Genomic DNA, 18,507 nt, shown 5'->3' with positions numbered 1-18,507 from the left:
GCCCCCAGCCGTCGGGTTTGCAGCCCAGGGCTGCGCAGGAGCTGCCCTACCCGCGCCCGCCCCGCGCTCTCCGGGTCCCTGTCCCTGGAGCCACCGCTCCTGGGGCCCAAGCCCCAGGAAGAGTCCTACTGTGTCAGGACTGCAGGACCTGAAGGGCGAGTGTCCTAGAGGGCACACAAGTGATGTCAGCATGAAAGTTAACTTCAAAGATAAACCAGTGGCAAAGGAGATGAACTCTCCCAAAGACTGTGAAAGTGGCCACACTCAGTCTTGGGGAAGGCGTGGCCGGCCTGCCACCTAGACTCGCTGCCCCACGGTGTCGGGTTCAGCTTTCTGGAAAGCACTGTGACGAGGTGTAGCCGATGTGCATGCGCCCAGGCGCCCAGGTAGAAACCTGCCCTATGTAATAATGAAACGTTGGGACAGAGATCGATAGTAAAAGTACTGGTCTCATTGCTTAATAGAGAAAATGATACGCTTTAATGAGAAGTAATAGGGGAATGAATAACTTTCGATGGGATATAATAATACTGTGACTAAACTTTTGTTAAATCTTAATGTGTTAGGGGAAATATTTGTGATCAAATGGCAAGTTAACAAAAACAAAACGGAATAAAAGATATCTTAATGACGTTTTTCTATATATAGTACATGAAAAAGATATAAAAGAAAACACGCTGAAATGGTATCTCTGTGGTGGAATGCTGGGAGTAGTGTTTTTTCTCATTTTTAAGTACACCGAATGCCTATGCCTATTTTTTTTCCCAGTACTAAGATTGAACCCAGGTGTGCCCTATCACTGAGCCACATCCCAGCTTTTTAATTATTTATTTATTTTTATGGTACTGGGGATCAAGTCTGGGACCTTGTGCAAGCTAGGCATGTAAGTGCTCCACCACTGAGCCACATCCCTAGCCCTTTTTATTTTTTATTGTGACACAGAGTCTGGCTAAATTGCTGAGGCTGGCCTTGAACTTGTGATCCTCCTGCCTTAACCTCCATAGTAGCTGGGATTATAGGTGTGTGCCATTTCATCCCAGGTCTGTTACCTTGCAAGAAAAAAAAAAAGTAAATAGCAATTAGTAGGTTCATTTTTTTAGATTCTTTATCAGTTTGCTAATTTTATTTTGTAAAAAGGGATCTATTGCCAAGATTTTTACTCTAAATAAAATTATTTTATAATATATCAGTTAAAAATAAGCCAGGCTCTGTGATGCAGGCCTGTCATCCCAGTGGCTCTGGAGGCTGAGGCAGGAGGATGGTGAATTCAAAGCCAGCCTCAGCAAAAATGAGGTGCTGTACAACTCAGTGAGACTGTCTCTAAATAAAATACAAAATAGGGCTGGGGTCATGTGCTCCTGAGTTCAATCCCTGGTACCTAAAAAGAATTTTAAAAAATAAATTTTAAAATGAACCAAAGAATTTGGCACATAAATATTTAAGTGACTTTATATTGGAATCCCAGTGGTACAGCAAAAGCAAAATTGTCTCCTGGTAGAAATGAAAAATAAAACTTGATGGAGTACTGACTTACTGGTAACTTACTGTGGATATGCATTTAATTTTAAATTTAGTGGGACATTAAGAGAACCAGGACATTTTTCAAAAGTAAACTATAAAAGCAATTGGTAAAGCAAACATAAAAGATGATTACAAAATTATTCAACTTGGAGACAAATTGACTCAGGAGCCACTTGATACCTTGAATATCTGGAAAGGACGTTTTAATAGTATTAGCTCATTCTTATATCCACAAAGGAGACCTGAAAGAAAGCGGACGGGGCTGGGGATGTGGCTCAAGCTGTAGCACGCTGGCCTGGCATGCGCCGGGGGGCGGCGCTGGGTTCGATCCTCAGCACCACATAAAAATAAAATAAAGATGTCCCCCGAAAACTAAAAACTAAATATTACAAAATTTCTCTCTCCCTCTCTCTCTCTTAAAAAAAAAAAAAAAAAAGAAAGAAAGAAAGAAAAGAAAGTGGAATAAATTTCCAGCATGGTATCCATGGGACAAGGAATCAGCTTCCTATTTGGGTCACTTGAGTGTATGAATTTTATAAATAACTCAGGTGGATGCCAAATAATAAGGACAGAGAAGAAGCTAGTGGAATTTACTTCTTTTTTATCTATCTTTTCCACATAATCTGCAGAAAAGAAACCAAAGAAAGGTGTGCCTTTTTGGAGGGGTACATTGACAAAGATGCTTGTAGTCTTTAGTAACACAGGAAGTCAGGACAAAGTCATGGTACGTTCGTTGCAATGAATACCACTTGGTAATAAGGAATAAACTCATGATACAACAGTGTGGAAGCATAACATTACATGGTTCATGTAGACAAGAGTTCATACTGTACAAGTTCATTTATATAAAAAAGTTCAAGAGCAGGCAAAACTTAGGGTGGAAAAAAATCAAGACAAGTTTGTCTCTGGAGGAATGGGATGGAATTTACTAGAAAGGACACTGGAGTTCTATGAGGTTTCAGTTATAAGCACACATGTTTGTCAAAATGCAGCAAATATACCTTTTAGGTTTGTGCATGTCTTTGTATGTTTTATATCAAATATTCAGCTCTCTGGTTAGTGGTACCTACAGCACATTATTTAGGGGGCAGTGTATTGGTGACTGTGGTTGACTTCAAAATGCATAAAAATAAAGTGGGTTGATGGATAGATAGACCAAATTAGTACGGTAAAATGTGAACAGTAGAATTGAGGTAGTGGCATATAGGTATTTGCTATAAAATTCTTTCAACTTTATCGTATGCCTAAAAGTGTTTATTTCCTAAGGGGAGAAAAGTAAATTTTTATTTCCGAAGACAAGACATAACTGAAATGTAAGTATCATAACTTAATATGATGTTTTAAACTGTCTCCATTTGCCATAGGTTGATAGTCTGCTTTCTGAGAGCCGATTGAAAGAAGCTCTAGAACCTAATAAAAGTCGAGATATTTACCAAAGGTAAAGTATGCTCAATTATTGGGTTTTCTCGGGACTACACTTATATCTCAATGAGTTGGATTTAAGGCACAGAAGTTGTTTGAGACTTTCTTGCCCTCTTTCCCTTCCTTTCTTGCTTTTTCTTTTTATTTGTCTACTTTTCCCCCAAAAGACAAAATAATAATGATAGATAATATTGAGGTAACAGTGAATAAGATTTTCTAAAATGTACTTTTAAATATTTCCTTTCATTATCTATATCTACCTGGTCTTAATTTGAAATGATAAGATCAAATAAAGAATAGTAAATATTAAAGAGAAGCACCCTTCATTTATTTTATACTCTGTATGTGCCAGGCATTATAGTCTGTACTCCTCAAACTTTTTCTTAATTTTGTCAATAATACCATAAGGTACTTATTAACATAAATAAGAAAATCAAGGCTCACAGCAGTTAGTTAATGCATCTAGCATTACTTGGCTTTAAGACACTAAAGTTGGGAGCCTATGAAAATGTTTTAAGGTGGCTAAGAAATGCAGAATTCCTTGAAGCAAGGGAAGGCACTTGACGAGAATCTCAGTGGTGCAGGGTTTGGTCCATTACAACCAAATGGAAGGATTGCACTGTGATGTCATGAAGGTCTAGAAGGAACCAGCTACACCTAGTGGTTGTGGGCTTGTTGCTATTGTGCAGCAACTAAAATCTGCTCAGAGTGCACTGTGGAGGCTCACGCAGAATTACCTAGACCCTTGGCTCGTGTAGCCCAGATTCTTCTGTAAATGATCAGAAATCTTGCTAGAAGCAATTTGTCTTTGCTTGGGATAATGACCTTTAATTTTCTTGAAAAGATACGGTGTTCTCTATATGAGTAAGTAGTTTCTGGTTTTAATCCCTGGGAAATTTTAACATTAAATAGACATAACTTAACTGAACTAGACTGCTAACACTTTTGCATTAAGTTCAGAACATCATTAAGTTAATTTACATATTTGGGGATGTTTGAAGAGTTTATAGCATTCAGAAGAACATGAGAAGGGGCACCAGGAGATAAACAGTAAATACTTAAGTAATAAGACCATGGGGAAGAAAAGAGCATGGGATTCATTCTATTAACTTAAATTATTTATTTAAAAGTTTTACTTAAGCCAGGAATTCAGAGTGCCTAAAGGCAAAGTAAAATATAAATAATTTTTAAAATGTCGAATGGAATTTAATTTACCATTATTGGCAAGATTGATTGTTTAAGGAATTTTTTCAAATTAAGTTAATTAATAATAGTGAACAAAATAATGAAGGTAATTGTGCTTGCTTTGCTAGATTTAAAAACAAAATAATATTTACAGGCTATATTTGAAGCTTTGGGGAAAGCTAAGTTTTGAATTTTCTTTTAAAAAATAATAAGTGTTTAAGGGGGGAACGGATTGAACTCAGGCCCCTTTGCCACATGGTTACATCCCTTGTTCTTTTTATTTTTTTTCTTCTGAGACAAGGTCTTGCTAAGTTGCCCTGGCTGGCCTCAGACTTTCAATCCTCCTGCCTCAGCCTCCAAAGTTGCTGGGATTGTAGATGTGTGACACCCTGCCTGGGAATAATAAGTATTTTTAAGCCATAATTCGCTTGTGTATAAAATGATCCCTTCACAGTCCCTTAAAAATTCACACTGATGTTTGCAAGTCTGAAAATGTCGTTTTACCCTTATGTTTAGCTGGTTATAGAATTTAAAATAATTGCTACTAAAACTTTTGAAGGCATTGTTCAGTTTTCTTTGCATGCAGTGATGCTGGTAAATCTTATTATTGTTCCTTAATAATTAGCCTGTTGACTTTTCAGCCTTGGTGTTTTGAAATTTTAGCACAATATATTTTGGCATTGTTTTTATCTGTTTAACACCAAGTGGATAGTTTCAGTTTGAAAACTCATATTTCTCATGAGCTCTGGGAAATTTTATTTTACTAAAGATAATTTCTTTACTTCCATTTATCTATTTTTCCTGAAATACCTTTGAGTCGGGTATTGAATATCTTGGATAGATTGTCTAGGTTTCTAAACCTCTCATGAATACCTTTTGTTGCTTGTCTTTTTGCTTACACCTGGAAGATTCTCTTTTTTTTTTTTCTCCTAAATGGAATTGTAATTGAGGATTGGGTAACAAATACTGATAGTATTTTGTGTAGCAGCCACAATTAAGTCCATCAGATATTCCAAATAAAACACTAACAAAAATTTTTATAACTTCTATGAATGTTTTATTTTACTAATCATGTTGTTCATTTACTAGTGTTTTTTCTTGTTCTCAAATTGTTCTTTTTTTTTTTTTTTTTAAATACTCATATTCCTGCTTTCAGAGTTTCTCCTTCCACGCTTAGGTTTGTTTTTAAGTTCTCTTCTATTCTTTGAATTGTCTTTGCTTCCTTGGTGCTCAGATTCCTATTTATTTATTTATTAGTTTTACATTTTATCCTTATGTTGCTGGTTTTCTTTATTTAGTCTGGTGGCCCTTTGCTATTGATTTTTATTTAAAAATGTGAGCCTGGGTTGGTTATTCTAGAGCACTCCCTCAGGTTCTTTCACTGTGGCATATCTTGGTGTCTTTCCTGTTAGCACTATATGCTGAATGCAAATCAGTTCTTTGCAGGTGGAAAGGGCTCATCATGGGGTCAGAGGAGCCCTCAGTGCAGGAATAGGTGTGCTGGAAAGTTCTTTAGCAATTATGATTCTCCCCAAATCATTATTTATTGTTATTATTATTATTATATTTAAGAAGAATCTTCTTGTTCAGTGGGAGAAGAGAGAGAGAGCAAACAGGCTCAGGATTTCTGTAAATAAACTTTAAAAAGTTAGTACAATTATTACAAAAGAGCCTTAACTAAATCTAAACTTAATGAGAATCTTTGCTCTTTCCCTGAGTAATACAAAGACCCCGGATGGCTTTAAGACTGATTTCCCTAAACGTGCACCCATGGTGCATCTTAGACAGACCTTCATGATCCTGGAGTGTTCTGCCGGGTGTCCCTTGTGCCTGTGTGACCGCTTTCTCACTTGATAGAAGACATGCTTCTGTTTTTTCCACGAAGCAGAAATTTGTTGCGCTCTCTTGCTGGCCCATGATCCTTTCCCATTCTTTGCTGTTTGAGGTTATTCCTTTGAAAACACTTTAGTCATTTTTTGTTCAGTTTCAGGAGGCAGAGAAGATGGGTGTGTGCTTAGTTTTTATCCTGAACCAGGAGTCTTAAATATCTGGGCTGTTTGAGGATTTGATAATTTTATAGATATTAAGGAGATAATTATAATTATTTTCTTGGTTTGTGTATTATAAAACAATCATTTTGCACTCTGGCTTTCAGTGAGATTTCTGAGTTCTTTCATTCGAGCAACAGGACACCTGTCAAAATAAGCAGCTTTACTAAGTCTCATCTGACAAAACTCTGCTGCTGGATTCTCCGGGGTAGGTCAGTGGCTCCTGATGTCCCAAGACCAGCTATTGGTGACATTCTGTCTATTCTGCCAGCCTCAGCTTGTTGATGATGTCTGTCCTCGGAATTGCAAAGTCCTTAGGGGGCAGTATTTAAGAGCAGGAAGGGGAGGGGGTTTCTTAATGCCTCGCTATAGAGGCTGGGGGCAGGGGGCATCCTGAACATGCTCTTTTATGTTCTGTTGGCCAGCCCAGGTGTCCCCCCACCACCTGCAGTGGAGGCTGAGAACAGAGGTGCCAACAGAGGGCAGGTCACAGGATAGAGGAAGCCAGAGGAGGGTTTGGGGCAGGCACCTGGCAGGGTCAACCAGTTTCATGTTACCATTTCTCTTTTTTTGCCCATTTCACAAAGGACTTTTGACTCCTACCCCTTTTCCCTTTTATGTTACTTTATGTCATTTCACTCACATCTGTAAGAGAAAAACAGCTCCAATAACACAGAAGTCACTTTTCAGAGAGTGAGAGAAAAGCCAGGGCTCCGAATACTAAAAAAAGATTTGATTTTTGAAAACTCCTCTGGGTGCCACGGCACACACCTATGATCTCAGTGGCTTAGGAGGTTGAGGCAGGAGGATCATGAGTTCAGAGGCAGCCTGAGCAACTTAGTGAATCCCCAAGCAACTCAGGAACACCCTGTCTCTAAATAAAATGCAGAAAAGGGCTGGGGATGTGGCTCTGTGGTTCAGTGCTCCTGGATTCAATCCTTAGTATCAAGAAAAAGAAAGAAAACTCCCCTATCATCAGTTGTACCCCATTTTTGCTCATTTTCTGTATCTCTTCTCTGGGTGTCTGAGACTTAAACTGAGATATATGAGCTGTCTCTGTAGCCCAAAGCATTGTACCTGTCCCGAGAGCCTGTTCAAAAGGGGTGTGTAGTGGTAGTGGCAGGAAGAGGCAGCCGGAGTCCGAGTGCCCACCTGCCCTTCCTGCTGCCCTCCCAGGGACCCACTGTGGTTCTTTTTAGAACCTTATTTTCTCTGCCTGGAGTCGGGCTTGTTGGGAGACTTACACAGCTGTGGTGGGGGTCAGTTGTGTCTCATGTCCAGTTCCTTGGCCTTGGGAACTGTAGAGCTGGGGAGGCGTCTTAGAACCCAGAGCTCCTCCTCATTTTAGACTCAGGAGACTGAGGCCCCAGGTCCCTGACATTTCTGAGCCTGGTTTTCCTGCCCAGGGCCTTGGAGCACCCCTTGGATCATCTAAAGCAATGGGTACAAAGGTTTTTACATGTGGATTTTTAAACATTATTCTTAACAATAGCCAATGGCCTTGCCTGCTTAGTGATTGAATGATTTTTTTAAATAGCTTTCTAATTGTGACAACAGAAAAATCATTATATTTTCTTTCTTTTTTAAAATTTAGATGTATCCAGTTAAAACAGGCAATAGATGAGAATAAAAATGTTCTTCAAAAGTTAAGAAAAGTAAGTATTATGTGAATCATATTAGAAAAAAACTTTTTACGTAAATATTTTCACTAAGAGGAATGAATTGGAGTCGGTAAGTTCCTGGGTTTGCATTAGAAATAAAGCCCTACCCAGAGGCGCTGAGTGGGGGCATGGGCTCCCAGGTGTGCTTCAGAGCAGAAGAGAACCTCCAACCCTGCCGAGCTCTTCAGCATTAAGGACCCAGAACCCCAGACACTGCCTTTCAAATGTGTGCATTGTATAACTTAGATGAGGTGCAGTTTAGAGCCGTTTTGATTTTAATCCCACTGCGGGTAGAGTCTAGCCCCCAGTGAGTCGAAGGAAGTCTGGTCTCGGTGGCGGCTCTCACAGCAATGACTGCCAGATTGGAGGAGCAAGCTTTACCCTTGGCCATCCCTTTAGGACTTTTTTTTGGTATGGGCCTGAGTTTCATCTACGTGTCTAGGGCTAGAGGCTCATGGAGCAAGTGGAAGTCACTGAAAATGTCCCCTGCCTGTGTGTGAATCCTTGTTACTGCATCTGAGTGTCTCTTCTGCATTTCTGCAGTGACACAGAACTTTTCAACTCAGGAGGCAGGCTTTCCCTGAGTTTGAAAACCTAGTTAACCCATTTCACAGATGGGAAAACAGGCGTTCAAAGCTGAAGAAACAATGTCTCTGTCAGTAAGCAGCAGAACCTGGGACCAGCCCTCGCCTTTCTGACTCTGGAGCCAATATCCTATCAGACCCTGTCCCCTACTTGACTGTAGAGTGTCTGCAGTGCTCAGCAAGAAACAAAACGAAAACAAAACCATGTGGTTTTGTGTTTTCATTTGGCTTGCATTCCAACTCAATAACTTAACTACATTTCTTTTAACTCTGATGTATTTCCCTAAGGTAAGTGTAATCTCACACTAGTCTTTATTTTGTCCTACAGCACTTACTGTGGTTTTTATTGTTATTGTTTTTTTAAATGAATGTAATTAGGAAACTAAAATTCATTTTTCAATGAGATATTCTCTCCTAGGCGGATGAGTCTGCACCTGTCGGGAACTATAATCAGAGAAAGGAGGAGGAGCAAAATTTTCTGGACAAGCTCACTCAACAGCTGCAGGCGCTTGCTGTGACCACAAGCAGAGAACATAGAACTGAGTATGCCATCTTCTTGCCTTCATTCCTTTCTTTCAGATATTATGTTGCTATCATTTTTACATTTGATTCTGAAATAAATATATGCTATAACAGCATAGATATGAAGAAATGACCACAATGGTCTGAATAATGAACAGTTATTGTGCATGATAGGACACGTCAAATCCCAAGAGAGATGTAAAGATGTGCATGTCCTAGTCTCTGCCCTCAGATTACTCAAAATATAGTTGGGAAAGCAAAACAGAGGTGCAAGAAACTATGTAAACAAGTGTTAAATAACTAGGATGATGCCCTGAGTGTCAGTGTTGATGTGTAAGGAAAATGACTTGCAGTGTCTACTGACAGGGTTCCCTTTCTTATAAATGTTTTTTAAAAATTTGAAGTAGACACATAATTGTTTTTCTGCTGGAGAGAATGTTAATAATATCTCTTACAAATTACAAAAGACTTGTAGGTATAAACAAACCCAATTTGTAGGGAGCAACAAAATATCAATTATTTAGACTTTTCAAATGCTGTTCCCCAGCTTTTTACACTGTACTCTGGGAAAAAAGCTAAGAATGTTGACTTGAAGATTCTAGAATTTTCACTGAATTCTAGCATTAAGAATGACAGAATAGCTGACATTTTACTTAACTTTTCCACCACAAACAAGTATAAAATCTATGCAAATAAATAATATGCATTCTTTTCAAGTGAACATATAACATTAGCCAAAATGAGCCATATAGGACCAGAGAGCAATTTTCAATAAATTTCAAAGAAGTTAAGTTGTATATATTTTTTGACCTCTTAGAATTATATTAAAGCTCAATGACAGAAAAATAACTAGATATCACTAAAAGTCTGCAAATTAAGTTACATACTTTATCTGTATGACCCATTAATTCAAGAAAGTGTTGCACTGGAAATTGGAAAATATTTCAAATGATAAAAATGTATGACTCTGGGGCTGGGTTGTGGCTCAGCGGTAGAGTGCTTGCCTAGCACATGTGAGACTCTGGGTTTGAGCCTCAGCACCACATAAAAATAAATAAATAAAATAAAGGTATTATGTCCAACTACAACTAAAAAAATATTTTAAAAAGTATGTATGACTCATGGGTTGCAGCCAAAGTAGTGCTTAGAAAGGAATTCATAGCTTCAATGAATAATTTTAAAAGATACCAAAATTCAATTATTGAAGCTGTTAAAGAAGCCAGAAAAAGAACAAGGTAAGCCCAAGGGAAAGGAAAAAATACAATGGGAACAGAAAACAGTGACATCAACAGATAAATAGTAGGTGCAATCAGCAAAGCCAAACATTGACTTTGCTGTAAATATTAATCAAATTGATAAATTCTTAGCAACACTGATTAAGAGGAAAGAAATAAAATAGTGATGAAGATAAATGGCTCCAGGTATATCCAGATACTCCAGTATACATTCAAGAGCTCTACCACTGAGCCATCGCCTCAGCCCTCATCCTAACTGGCTCTGATGGGAAGCTGACTGCAGGCAGACATTGTTCTAAACACTTTACGGATTGTCACTCACCTGATCCTCATGACAGCCTTAGGAGTCAGGTTCTGTTGTTATCTCAACTTTACTTATGAGAAAGGGAGAGCTTACTAGAAGGTCACCCACGGAAGAGAGAGAGCCAGAATCAAAACCCCCACTTGTGTTTCAAGCACTGTGTGAGAGCGCTCAAGCAGCGTGTCCCGAACGGGGGACCCAGGCCGTGGGTGGGGTGCTCTTGTTGCACAGGCCTCGCTCATATCAACCGGCTTCTTGTCCACCCTCAGTCCTTTAGGTCACGAGTGCTCAGCATGGTTGTGGGAACCATTAGTTGTACTTTCCTTTCATTGCTTTTTTTTTGGCCAGCTCCAAAAATGGAACAGTTCTTCAGGGTACAGAGGTTCTGCTCCCACTGGGTTTGTACTCGCATGTTTTTTTCAAGAGATCTCCTCATACAAATGCTTTTTGTAGAACTGATGTGCTTACTGACAAAGAGGAAGATGAGGATTCTTCTGAGGAAGATGAAGAAGATGAAGATGATGATGAAATGGAAGAAAGTGGTGGAGAGGAAGAAGAATCAGAAGAGGAAGAGGAAGAGGAACAAGAAAATGAATCTCCTAAACAAACAAGTAGAAAATACATTGCTCTTGGAGATTTTACTGCTCAGCAAGTTGGGGACCTTACATTTAAGGTAAGTAGAGAAGATGGGGACCTAGTGTAAGGGGAATGTTTCTAAAGGCTCAATCTGTTTAAATAAGGAATTATGATTTACAAGCAGTAGTTATGTGAGAGTCTATTATTAAAGTTACCTGTTCTAAAGATTTTTAAAGTGGCTTTAGTGTTGATAAATCTTAACAAGGGGTAAAATTTTATAATTAGTTTCTGAATGTCATATGTACCAAGTTATTCAGGTGGGTTAGGCAGTGTCCTAGCTGAGGTAGGGGGAGCACTATCACACTTCTTCCTGTTGGCTTAGACTTGAAGGGGTGCACGTCTGTTCTAGGCCTGTGCATAGATAAGTGGCAGGTGGGATAGAAAAATGAAGTTGTGGGGTCTTTTTTGTTTGTTTATGCAGAGCAGGGATCAGACATGGCCTAGCCGGGCAGGTGATCTACCCCTGAGCTACAGCCTCAGCCATGCAGGTGTGGTTTGTAAAGGATTTGAGACAGTTTTCTGCTAGTGAAATGAGTCAAAGAAATTTTTATTGAATATATAAATCTTGATCTTTTGTTTAACTTCAAAGTGTGACACTCACTAATAGTAAAATATGCAAGAATATTATACAACTAATATATTTATTGTTTTTTGTTTGGTTTGGTACCAGGGATTGAACTTGGGAGTGCTTTACCACTGAGCTACGTCCCCACCCCTTTTTTATTTTTACTTTGAGACAGGGCCTCTTGCTAAGTTGCTTAGAACCTCACCAAGTTGCTGAAGCTGGCCCCAAACTTGCAGTCCTCCTGCCTCAGACTCCCAAGTCACTGAAATTACAGGCATGTGCTACTGCACTCAGATAATACATTTTAATTCATAGGTTGTTTTTTTTTTTTTTTAACTTTTCCTGGAAAAATGCCACCAATACTGAATAATAATGTATATTCTAAGAAAGTCTTTGCTTTTACGTGTCTTCAGTAGTGGAAATTACTGTTTTTCAAGGATGGATTATATTTCGTACATGAACAAGTATTGTTTTCAATGGACAAGTATTGTTGAAAACACGGATTAGGTAGGTAGGAACATTGGGTAAACTATTTTTGTTTCAAAATAGGGCTTAACTTTAATAGAATCATTTTTCTTCAGGGATTTATATGATACTCCTGGAAGAAATTTTCCAAAGAGAGACTTACAAATTCAAAAATATTTTCTGCAATAATCAAATTGCTAGAATAAGTACAGGTCCTCATAAATGCTTGTGGAAATGGTCCCCATTTGCATGTAGAATTTGAATGTGTGTTGAGCAACCCAAAGGAATGATTCATTTATAGTCACAAAGGTATTGGGGTATGGCAGTAGGGAAGCATTTGATAAAAGTTAGGATAAATATTAAGGAAATATTTCCTTTTTTCAGTATATATTTTAAAGCATTAGTAATGAAATGCTACTCATGACTATTGAGCTTTATTTTTAAATTTGTACTTTGTTTTGCTTTAAGAAAGGGGAAATTCTTCTTGTAATTGAGAAGAAGCCTGATGGTTGGTGGATAGCTAAGGACAGCAAAGGAAACGAAGGTCTGATTCCCAGGACCTACCTGGAGGTGAGTCTTTGTTGTTTATGCTTTCTCCTTCAGATAGATCTCATTTTCAGTTAAACATTAAGCTATATTCTTGGATCGGTTGACTAGAGAATGACTTGAAATTTAAATTTACTTTAGTTTTACAGAGACAGGGCGTGGGGAAGACATTGTGTATTGAGGTCCTGGGGGCCTGTGAAGAGCTCGGGTGAAAGTGAGCCCGGGAGCATTCTCAGAAGGAGGTGGCTCTGTTGCTCTGTGATGTTTATAACAACTAAGAGGCATTTATTATCATAAAACATGGCCACCGTCCACTTGGTGTTTACTTCCACAAATACATTACTCCCTTACTAAGAGGTGAGCATACTGTCCATGCATGGTTGGGTCCTGAGTCACAGCACGTGCCACGTGGTGTAGACACCTGTCTGGATCAGCACTGTCTGATAGAAATAAGAGACACACCACACATAGGATTTTAAATCTTCCAGTGACCACACTGAGTTTTTTTTTTTTTTTCCACCCTGACAGCGAGGGTGGGGTTATTATCTGACACCACGGGTGTCATTTTCCATATCAGCTCCTTAGCAACTCAGTTGGATTCTGGCCGGAACTCCTGGATTTAGCACAGGTGCCACACAGTAAGGGCACACTCCCACCAGACTGCCCCCTGTTCAGATGCCAGTCACATGTCCCAGCAGCCACTTGTACTTCTGACTGATTGGCTAAAAATTCAGAAGTCTCCTCTCCTTCTGCAGGGGTCTGATGATTCCCTAGGGTGACTCACAGAACTTGGGAGAACACTTTCCAGTCTGTCCTCTGTATCTGAGGGTACAGAGCAAAAATATCTGAAAACAGTTGCATCTATATTGAGCATATACAAGTCTTTTTCTTGTCATTATTTCCTAAACTATACAATATAATAATCATTTATATGGCATTTACATTGTGTTAGAGATCATAGGTATTTTGTATATGATTTAAGGTATGTGGGAAGATGTGTACAGGTCATATGCAAATACTGTATCATTTTATATAAGTGACTAGAGCATCCTTAGGTTTGGTATCCATGGGGATTCCTGGGACCAGTCCCCTGAGGATACTGTGGGACAACTATACTTGGATGTACTAGTTTATTATAAAGGATGCAACTCAGGAACACCAGTGAAGAAGACGCACAGGGCAAGATGTTGAGGTGGGGCGTGCAGGACCTAAGCATGCTGTTCCCCAAAGCCTTTGTGTGTTCACCCACCTGGAAGATACCCAAGCCCCAGCCTCCCGGGGTTTCTATGGAATTTTGGTTAATCTCATTAACTAAATCACTGACCGTTGGTGATGAATTTAATCTCCAGCTCCTCCATCCTCCCCAAAGTTTGGAAGGAAGAGCTGAAGGTTCAAACTTCTAATCCCTTCCTGAAGCTGTCTGGGGGTCCTCTAGAGAGGCACCTCACTAGCCTGCACACTAGAATGATTGAACTTCTTAGGAATAAGAATTCAGGAAATTCCAAGAGTTTTAGGAATTCTTTGCCAGCAAAAGACACAAATATATATTTTTATTACACACACTAAGAAGTAAACAAATAGGGGGAATTATTTTTAATATTTTATATTGTCTAATATATCAAAAATATCATTTCAACATATGATCTATATTTGGACATTGAGTTACTTGTTTTATATTAGGTTCAAAATCCAGTGTGTGTTTACGTGGACAGCACATCTCAACCATGTTTACGTGGACAGCACATCGCCACGGGTGGCGAAGGGCTATGCACCACACAGGACAGGTTTAGGTCGTCCTTTGGAAGGCAGCAAGCATTCCAGCTCGCGGTGACATTTATTCAGGGTGTTTGCAACCTATAATCACCATCAATTATGCCACAAAGAACCTAAAATTAGCTTCTATGAATTACCAAAAATCTCCCCAAAGCAGCTCACCTGAGGTAGCAGCGTCTTCTCCCACGCGTGGAAGGAGTGTGGAGATGGCTTTCTGGTGCTGGTTCAGGCCCCACCTGGAACTCCATAGCTCCAGGTGAGGCAGCTCTTCCTGGGTTACCTCTTTAGTTAAGTCAGTGGCCAAATCCTTTAATGATTCTGAGCAGCAAAAGGGAAAAGAGGAAAGAATCAAGAAATATGAGCTGCTATCTAAGGAGGTAAAACGTTTTCTGGAAGTTAGAAAACTTCAGCCACATCTTGACGACCAGCATATTTAGTCCCCAGGCCACACCTAGCTGCAAGGGAGGCTGGCTGGCCAGATGGAGTCTCAGCAGGCCTGATGAGTCAGGGGTTCTGCTAGAGAGGAAGAGGTGGAGGGTGGCCACCTGCGGACTGTTTGGATCAGTCTGCATGTACCTCTTTGTAGACTCTTGGTTGTTCCTCTTGGGTGAATTCCTACATGCTTGTCAGTGCTTCAAAGGGTTTACACCTTTATATTTTGATTTATTTTGCCAATTTTGTCTTGGCAAAATTATGGCCTCTGATGTTAAGAGGGCTTATTTCCCCATGCATCTGCCGAGGCTGGCCAATACCAGTCTTTCTTAGCCTTTGCCAATGTGATCAACAAAACAGCCTCATAGTTTTTATTTGCACTTGTGATACTCCGAATGAGGCTGAGCATCCTTTCATATGATTTACGACCATCTGCATTTCTTCTTTGTGGATAACCAGTTCAGTTTCTTTGACCATTTTTCAAATGGATTTTTTAAAAAATCTTTTTCTTGATTTATAAGAGCTTTTTATAAAATTAACCCTTAGAACTTGGTGTTAATGGTTTCTTTATTGACCTTCAGCTGCATGTATTTTTTATTAGTGAAATCTGCTAGCATTTCCATTTATGATTTTTTAAATTTTGGTATCATAACTGCAAAGGGCTTTACCCCACATTTATTTTCTCCTATCAAAGGTAATTCTTTTAATTTTTTTTCATTTGAATAAATTCTACCTGGGATTTATTTTGGTGAAATTACTGTTTACTTTATAGTCTTTGTCATTGTTTCATATAGTGAAGTTATCAGTCATGGGTTGAAATTTTTTTCCCTGTCACATACTAAATTCCCCTCTGTGCCTGAAAGTTTCTGAAAGTCGTAGCATTTTTATTGGTTGATTTTTGTGTTAGTTGGAAAGCACTTCCTGTTTCAACACTTTTCCAGCCCTGTGATAAAGAAGAGGAGCAGGCGACAAGTGAAGAGGGCAGTGAGGAGGACGCCGGGGGGACGGCGAGTGAAGCCGAAGCTAAGCAGAGGTACAGAGCGCGGGAGAGCGAGCAGCTTCTGCCGACTTTTTATTTATTTTTACTATTAAAATAATGTAAGATTTTCTTGAAATGGAGTCAACTTATACCTAGAGAGCTTTTCATATTATTGTTGACTTAAAGGTCATGGCTACTTTAGTTTTGTAATTATTTTTAGTGCATTTAGTTCTAGCTTCGCCTCGCCTAGAGATTGTTTGGTCTTCAGAATCTACTGAGTGTTTGTACTTGTTCTCTGATTCGTGTGGTAACGGGCAGAGGCTGCGCCTGCACTTACCTGCTCTTTCATCTCCCCAGAACTGATACCCACTGCAGTGCTGTTCAAAAAGCTATCTCAGAGGTTGGTATCTGCTGTCTTATTAATAATACCTTATATTTGATGTCTTATAATATTTTTAGTAAATAAGACATTTGGGATGTCTTAGTGTTTTATTATCTATAGTTCTGGTTGAGTTCAGATTCAAACCAGGATGGAGACTCTTTGAGACTGTCTAGATCTACCCAGGCTCAGTTGTGGAAGGTGCAGGGCAGAAGGCTTCTCTTTCTGCCTTAGCAAGCTTGAGCTGCAATCAGCATTTCTCATTAGGGCTTCTGTGCAAGAAGAGTAGATCATCTCACTCATGGTGTGATTTCAGAGCTCGGAATCTTTCTCATTGATCCTATCCAGATTATTTATCATTTTGGCAAAGGCTGGCATTAGATTTTAGTTATTATTTGAAAAGTCTGAAAAACCCAGAAAGGTAAGACACTATCTGTAATCCTGTCATTTTAAAAAAATGACATGACAAAATGAAAATTCTCCACCCCATGAGTAATCACCATGAACGGTTCAGTTAGCATCTTCCTGACCTTTTACTGCTCTTCTAACTCCCAAGGAGATGCTCGAGGTGCGGGTGGGTGGGGGTGCACTTACGCAAAGCACCTGTCAGCTCCTCGGGCGTCAGTAGCGATATCATCTGCTGAGTGGCAGTGCAGTATGGGGTGGGGCTGGAGCAGGAGCATTACAGACAGAATGTACTTGAAGCAGCTGATCTAGAAACAAAGCTCTGCGCCCGGCACTGTGTGGGCCCCAAGTCTTTGTGAGAGTGCAGATCCAGTGATGGCCATGTCCTCTCAGGATTTGGGTCACATTGCAGCACTTTCCCGACATGTGCACGTGGTGTTTTCCCGTTGGGTTGTGCTTGCTGTGGTGCTGAAGGGACACGGTGGGGAGGTGAGGAATCATGGATGGAAACGAGCAGACCACTTTTGTTTGTCCTCTCCTTGGCAGATGAACACGGTGGATGTGTTAACCAGCATGGGGGCTATCCCCGCAGGCTTCAGGCCTTCCACGCTCTCCCAGCTGCTGGAGGAAGGTATGGTGGTGCTCAGCCTCTGCAGCCATGCTTGGAGGCTAATTTTTCTCTGGTAGCTAAAACAAGTTGAGGAAGATGCGGAGTTTCACTTCTCTTTAGAGCACATCCTTTCCTTGTCCCTCTTATGACCATGAGCAAGGACCCCAGTTCTATGAGAGGCCCATCTGTTTACCTGTGTTGTGGGCTCCAGCCCTTCCCTTGTCTTTTTAATCACCAGCCCTTTCCTGCTCTCTAGCCTGCCTGCCCTACCTTCCCCTGCCACCACTGTGAGCAGCGCACCACAGTGCCACCAGCCCATCCTGTCCCAGCACAGTGCCACCAGCCCATCTCGTCCCAGCGAGGAAGCCTCACTTCCTCTGCCCCTCTTCACAGCAAGGGCTCTCCTAGAGCATCTCCAGTGGGCTTTCTGATTCCTGTTCATCCCTGGATTTCCCGGTACTTGGCAACTTTTGTCTAGAAGCTCATTTTGAAGGGGGGTCATGAGGGGCAGGCTGGCTCCTGTGTGCCTGAGCCATTAACTGTGGGTGGAAGGGCTGCTCCAAGGTTACTTCTGCTGGGAAGGTTCTTCCTGGACCTCCCCAAATAGCTGCCCCTTCCCATCCTGTAGTCTCAGGGTCCCTTCTACCTTGGCAGCGATGCCCGCTCTGGCAGCGCAGCTTCCCTCCCACCCCCGTGAGCACACACACTAGTCTCATGTGCCTACTTCTCTGTTTCCCTCACTCAGCTGTAGGTCAACAAGGACTCTCGGCTCCATTTCCAGCTCCTAGCACAGCCCATGGCACAGGGCAGGGACTCAAATTATTTCTTAAACAAATAAGTGATTTTATAATAAATGTTCTTCATGATAAACTATGGAAGAGGAGTATAAAAACGCTTATGTATCTCCCATATCCCGCGTGGGCAAGGGAATTGCTTCCCTCCGGAGGGATGGGCTGGCTGGGAAGTAACAGCTAAAAAAAGTACCACGAGATGACCTCAGAACACAGGAAAGCAGTTTCAGAGCAGGGGCATCGATGGGCAAAGCTGACCAGATGGGTCTAGTTCCTAACAAAGAATGGAGCCTGCGCTTGCTTTATTTATATCGGAACACATCAAAGACTTTTAGTAGAAAATTCTTCACCAAAGCAGGATAGAGGTGGGGGCAGTTAGGCTGCTCCATTCCTGACAGGTCATACCCATCTCCGGTCCTGCCCAGGACCTTTTGGCAGAGTGGAGGG

The 18,507-nt window shown here is 40.5% G+C and overlaps 1 protein-coding gene across 4 annotated transcripts in view; it reads left to right on the top strand.

The window, feature by feature from the left end:
* The first annotated feature begins 97 nt into the window (after positions 1 to 97).
* Positions 98 to 18,507, top strand: part of Nphp1 (nephrocystin 1) — a 77,389-nt gene continuing 58,979 nt past the window's right edge. The window contains exons 1-9 of one of the 4 annotated variants that reach the window (XM_048810367.1): positions 98 to 386; positions 2,886 to 2,959; positions 7,771 to 7,831; positions 8,840 to 8,964; positions 10,933 to 11,152; positions 12,614 to 12,715; positions 15,838 to 15,929; positions 16,233 to 16,275; positions 17,206 to 17,290. In XM_048810367.1, coding sequence (XP_048666324.1) covers positions 363 to 386; positions 2,886 to 2,959; positions 7,771 to 7,831; positions 8,840 to 8,964; positions 10,933 to 11,152; positions 12,614 to 12,715; positions 15,838 to 15,929; positions 16,233 to 16,275; positions 17,206 to 17,290 — 826 coding nt within the window. In that variant the 5' untranslated portion in view covers positions 98 to 362. The remainder of the gene's footprint in view (positions 387 to 2,885; positions 2,960 to 7,770; positions 7,832 to 8,839; positions 8,965 to 10,932; positions 11,153 to 12,613; positions 12,716 to 15,837; positions 15,930 to 16,232; positions 16,276 to 17,205; positions 17,291 to 18,507) is intronic. The other 3 variants (XM_048810365.1, XM_048810366.1, XM_048810364.1) reach the window with 3 other exon arrangements.

This window comes from Marmota marmota, unplaced genomic scaffold (assembly GCF_001458135.2).
Source record: "Marmota marmota marmota unplaced genomic scaffold, marMar, whole genome shotgun sequence".
Classification (NCBI taxonomy): Eukaryota; Metazoa; Chordata; class Mammalia; order Rodentia; family Sciuridae; genus Marmota; species Marmota marmota.
The sequence above is the reverse complement of the archived record's forward strand: the minus strand, read 5'-3'. Positions and strand labels throughout refer to the sequence as shown.